We start from the raw sequence: 6,030 nt of genomic DNA, 5'->3' as shown, positions 1-6,030 counted from the left end.
TATTAATTTTGTAACACGATATTTTCGTTTCGTATTAATTCAACATTTCTTAATATCTAAAAATGTTTTAAAATTACTCTTCTTTCTTTCTCGTTGGTTGTCAATTTCCTTATCGAGAGGAATAAACGCCCAGTATATTAGATAATTCTAATGCTTGTCTCTTCCAGACCTAATTTTATAGAATTTTCGCTTACTCGGGAAAGAGTTAAAAGGTCTGCAAAAATGTGTTTCACGTTGATTTAAAGATACAGGAGTTTTCGGATAATAGGATAATATATTTATGATTTAAGTATTAGAGTGAAAGTGTAAAACGTAAATAATGTTCATGTTAAACGGTACAGAACAATTATATCTAATAAAGTATAATGGATTTATTTTCATTTCCTTTGGTGAAACAGCACGCTATTTGACCGTAGAGTTTAGCACGCTCTCCAAATAAGATGGAGGTCGGACCACGTCTTGTTTAGAACAGATATCGGAATTTATGATAAATAATATCTTATTTGCTTAAGATATTATAGTTCAAACTTCAGTATCTTAATGTTATAGTAACTCTCTTTCGTTTTCATGTTATATTTTTTTTATTACTTTTGCGTCAGCTATTTAATCGTATATTATTCTAAAGTATTTGATCGATTTGATAAAAAAAAACAAAAGGTTAGAATATGGAAACATGAACTAAATAGTACTACGATTTGAATCATAAATAGCTAAAGAAAACTCAGCTGGACATCTAGAATAAATAACTTTAAGTCTGCAATCTGATATTAAACTTAAAACTTAATAGAAGACGACGGAGCGAGATTAAGAAACGCGAGAAAAATAAGTATTGTGGCCTATGGATGAAAAATAATTGGAGTTAATGAGAAGAATTGTGGTACCGAAGCGTAAAAAGTTTGGCGTTTACTTTCAATACTATTATACTCATATATTGAGCTATTTACCCATTTGTTTTTTAATGAGGATGAAAAGGATTGAAAGCGCTAAAAAAACGGCCAAATCTCTAAGGGTTTACAAGTGATACCAGGGAAACTAATGCCAAAACGAAAGTGAAATGACAATTCGTATATCAACTGCACGAATTTGTAGAAAGTGGAATGAGAATACGAAGCCTGATGACCGGAAAGTCTTACTTTTTTATCGTAGAAAGAAAATAGATCCATATTTGGAATCCTCATAAAAAGTTATACTAGAATCAGGTCATAATTTTTCTTTAGAAGTATGAGTAGATTTCAATTTTATGACCAGTTTTTTTTCCATTATCACATCGAAGTGTTTATGCTTTTCGTAACAGTTCCCATCTGGCGTTATTCATCCGCAAATTTTCGATATCAATTAAGAATGTTTTAAGCGTTTTTTTGTATACAACGGAATGACTAATAAGGATTTACCGTTAATCAACACATTGGTTTCCTTATTTTCCATCATTCCCATCATCAAGGTGTTTTAATTTTCGGTTTTTTATTAATACTGAATTATACGACAGTATCTCCAAACTAGTCTTTCATGATTGACAGTTGTGTTTGGTTTAAATTTCAGAACTTTTTTTGTGACAGGGAAGGTGGTGGGAGAATACGTGCACATTAGAGTGCCTGATTTAGTGCCAAAGCTTGTATATTAATGTCTCCTTGGCTACTATTAACTCTAGGTATGTGAGATTAATAAAAAAAATAGTTTGGGCGGGCGGGGGAAATACCAAAATGCTGCAAGTGATTCATGTTAGTGTGATAGCTGAGAAAACGTTCAGTTGCTAAGAAAAGTCTTTGGTAGTAATTGTGAAAGGAGGTGGTCCAAAGTCAATGTAAAAAAAAAAAAAAAAAAAAAAAAAAAAAAAAAATATTAATTGCCATATGAGTGTATAAAGAAACGTAGAACGAAAGAGATAAATTCAGACACTAATACAGAAGTATAGAAGCAGCTAATCCATATTATTACTTACCAGAATTTCAGTTAGATTCAGTGGTATATAAAATTATCCAGTGGTAATGAAGGCAGAGTAAATAAAATACCCGTAAATTATTGTATATAATTTGAAACATATGATTCCACTTCATACTTTAAATTTCAGATTACATAAATTTTTTTTTTATTATGACAAAATAGGGTAGTTTCTTGAGCATCAGTATATCACATATACATATTTATATAAAAACGCACACACATTTACACATGAAGATGATTTTAATAACCAGCTAGAGGATTGAGTAGTGTCTTCTTATGAACGAACGTGAAAGTAATTTTCCTTTTTTGGTTTTGGCCGAAAGTGGTTTTTATTTTCTCTCCATTCTCAGATTTTATTTACACATGGGTGAGGGGGTTCTTGTACAAAAGTAGTTCGCTTTTAGTTTATTTTATTCGATTTATTCTATTTGATCTCCTTAGAAAAGTGGCTGGTTTTTCTAATAAGATCGTTTCACAGGCTTGAACAGACGACTTTATTTCATGTAAATAGAATAAAAAAGTAATCACTTTTCTTTCGCGTAAAGAAATGATTTTGCTTTCACGTAAATAGAAATTAATAACTTTTCTTCCGCGTAAAGAGATTATTTTTCTTTCACGTAAATAGAAAGTAATAACTTTTCTTTCGTTTAAATAAAAAAAATCTTTCGCGTAAATAGAAAGTAATTACTTTTCTTTCAAGTAAATAAAAAAAATTCGCGTAAATAGAAAGTAATTATTTTTCTTTCACAAAAAAATTCTTTTACGTAAATAGAAAGTAATTACTTTTTCACGTAAATAAACAAAGTTTTCACGCAAATAGAAAGTAATCACTTTTCTTTCACATGAATAATAAACATATCCTTCGTAATTTCATGGGAATTCATTTTTTAAAACATATATCATTTCTTCACATCCAAATTACTTTTATCTTTAAAATTGTTTGAGGAGCTCTATTACCTTTCTACCCAACGTCCAAATTACTTTTACTCTGCCCCTGATACATCCAGATTATATCAATTCTGAATTTAATATTCGTCTTGTCGCGGAGTTCGGTGATGTGTTCCGCACAATATTAAATTTTAACATTTTTTTTTTATTTTGATAAACCTAAAGGAGATCATTATTAAATTCAATTATAATTTCTAGCCCGCACTTATGTGCAGTAAGGTCCTAACTTAATATTGGTATCTTCCAAATGTTAAAGGTTTAAAATGTTCGAAATACAGCCATTTCTCTGTATCTTACGACTCATTATCAAGTGACTGTCTATACTTGTTCAGTAATTAGACATTTGAAATGCAAGAGTTGATTGTCTTTTTATGATATTACTGTATATATATATATATATATATATATATATATATATATATATATATATATATATATATATATCTATATATATATATATATATATATATATATATATTATATATATATATATATATATAATATATATATATATATATATATAAAGAAATCGATTTTCCATTCCGTAAAAAGATATAAACTAAAATCGTGAGAGAATATACTTCAAAATGATACTAATGATATTAGAATTAGATTTCAATTATTAGTTACTCACAGTCCGAATCATTAAATGCACTTGGTATCTTTTTTTGTAAATGGTTTCCTGATATAGATAATTTTCTTTCAAAGTCAGGACGTTTATACTTCTCTAATGGGGTTCTGTTTAGTATTATTTTATGAGTTTAGTGCCTGCAAGGATACTGAAGGTTTTTTTATACTGAATGAGAAGCTATTATGCTTTAAGGGCTAGATAATCTTCTGCGTGATTCAAGTGACGTTGTTATTTGTCGATATTTTCTGAGTTTCTTGCAAATATTTTCTAACTTTTGTAAACACGAACCACTTATGAACGGATTCTACATTTACCTCCAAATCGTTCATCCGTAACCCAAAATATCACAGACCACATCTGCAACAGTATACACTGGGCAGTTCCAGACAAAAAAACTCCTTTAACAAAGTAAAACAACAGTTAGTTTAGTCACTGTGCAACACTGCGTAACACTGTGACACCTCAGCAGTTTTCTGTCCTCACTCACAACCAGTCAATACTTCACTGATCCTGGACACGACATGAACAGTCAACGATGAAAATGGCACTGTTCTCAACAAAGGCTATAAAGGATACCCTATAGAGTCCTACACCGTGCTCTCTCTAGTTGATTGTCCTGGCGAGGAACAAGGATCCGCTGCTACTGCTGCCGAGTCCTTCACTGCCCTTTCGTGTTTCCTTCCCTCCTCAGGTTTTACCTGACGCACGAGGGGAGGCGACAACACCACCGAGGAAGTCCTGCCACTGCCGCAGCACTTTTTGGAATCACTCAGTGGGTGGACGAACTCTACATCTGAGGCCCTGCTGATCACAGGCAGAGGGATCTGTCCCGGATACCCAGAGGAGGCGGTGTGGGACAAACTGCACTGCGACCCGTGATGGGATCGTGCTCCCAACGCAACGGACTGGTTCGGAAAGCTCTGCATTCGCGATAAGGGGCAGTGCAGTCCTGCCTGGACTACTGGCTTGCCTGGCCCACAAGAAGTGCACGCGCCCGAGGGACGCTGGTGGTAAATATGCGGGAATATGTGGTGCTGGTTTTGGCTCCCTTGCATGTACTTTAATGGGAGAGTCTCCGGATGGGGACAGGTTAGCTGGGAGGTGCTCGGTTGGTTCCTTTTCCGGTCTAGCGTAGAAACGAGAGGGTTGAACGAGGTAGGCAGTGCAGGCTGTAAAGGCTGGCTTGAGACACAGCCTAAATTGAAGGATTCTGGGGGAGGAGGAGGAGGCACACCTGCCTCGACTGCCTGTGGAAGAGAGGAAACCATCGAGGTTATTCAGGACTGCAGCCTCTGCAATGGTATAAACATCTGTTGAGAGTTCGTGTATAATTAAAACACACTTTACAAACTTTCGAACCCTTCCCTGGGTTCATCTCCAGTCCAAAATTTTGGATTGAAGGTGAACCTAGGGAAGTGTTCGAAAGCTTTGTAAAGTGGTTTTAGATTATACATGAACTCTTAATATTTTTGTTATTATTGTGGACCCCTTAGAACATTATATATACTCTCGTGATAGAGAGTTTTTCCCAAATAAACATATTTGTTAAAAGAAGTATTGCCTCACTGATGTGACGAATCAGTTGCCTTACCTGGTGCTGGTGGATGCCCGGGTAATAAGGCACTGTAGGCATGGCAGCAGCTGCGCTACTGAGACAAGTGTGAGCGTGGAGGGACGTGTTCAGACACGTTGTATCGTGGACGTGGTGGTGATGGTGGGCCATACAGGTCGCCGGCTGCTGCTTTTGCTCCGCGACTCTTGACTTGCAAAAGAGGGAGTATAAAAATGAGTACGTTCACGAATGATTAAGTCTAAAGAAAATAAATGTTACTTTCTTCTTTAACATAGAGAGTAATTTGGTTTTGAGACAGTTTAAAGAAAAAAAATACAACTTTCACATCTACATAGATAAGATGATTTAGTTGTTGCCAAAAGTAGTTCTCTCATATTTTGTGAAAGAAACAGTAGGTTTTCTGAAAATATATTAATATAGCTTTACATTATACTGTCTTTGGGAGGCTTTCATAGTCATAGGAACCAAATGGTTATTGATACAGTCTTGCATACTTATGAAAAGTGATTTAGTAATCGGAACATGAATTTTCGTCAATATTCAACTAGTGGGTAATATCACAGAGAAGATGAAAACGATAACTCAAACGATTCTTGCAGATAATTCATCAAAATGTTATTTGCATTAAAACATTCGTTCATCACACGTACTGACAAACACATAAAACATACAGCTAGATATTTGTAGTGAAATTGGGAGCTTTCGACAGGATGATCTTTCAACCTTACAAGAACTGTCGAGATAAGATTTTCTACGAACCAGTATCTGGATCCAAATTGAAATTGCTTTACTATAGATAAAATGTGGCAGCAAAAAAAATTTAATTTCACGCCTTCAGAATGAGAAATGTTTGTCCTATCTTGTATGCAGCTGAAGTGGTCCCGGAAAAAAAATATTCCGAATTAATTCTGAATATTTCATCATAGAATTTCGTTCA

The 6,030-nt window shown here is 34.2% G+C and overlaps 1 protein-coding gene across 3 annotated transcripts in view; it reads right to left on the bottom strand.

The window, feature by feature from the left end:
* Positions 1-3,398: 3,398 nt before the first annotated feature.
* The window catches only part of LOC135214400 (uncharacterized), a 70,422-nt gene continuing 67,790 nt past the window's right edge, over positions 3,399-6,030 (bottom strand). For 2 of the 3 annotated variants that reach the window (XM_064248668.1, XM_064248669.1), the window contains exons 16-17: positions 5,112-5,282; positions 3,399-4,767 (exon numbers count right to left, since the gene is read on the bottom strand). In XM_064248668.1, coding sequence (XP_064104738.1) covers positions 4,108-4,767; positions 5,112-5,282 — 831 coding nt within the window. In that variant the 3' untranslated portion in view covers positions 3,399-4,107. The remainder of the gene's footprint in view (positions 4,768-5,111; positions 5,283-6,030) is intronic. The other variant, XR_010314338.1, reaches the window with a different exon arrangement.

This window comes from Macrobrachium nipponense, chromosome 45, assembly GCF_015104395.2.
Source record: "Macrobrachium nipponense isolate FS-2020 chromosome 45, ASM1510439v2, whole genome shotgun sequence".
NCBI classification, from domain to species: Eukaryota; Metazoa; Arthropoda; class Malacostraca; order Decapoda; family Palaemonidae; genus Macrobrachium; species Macrobrachium nipponense.
The sequence above is the reverse complement of the archived record's forward strand: the minus strand, read 5'-3'. Positions and strand labels throughout refer to the sequence as shown.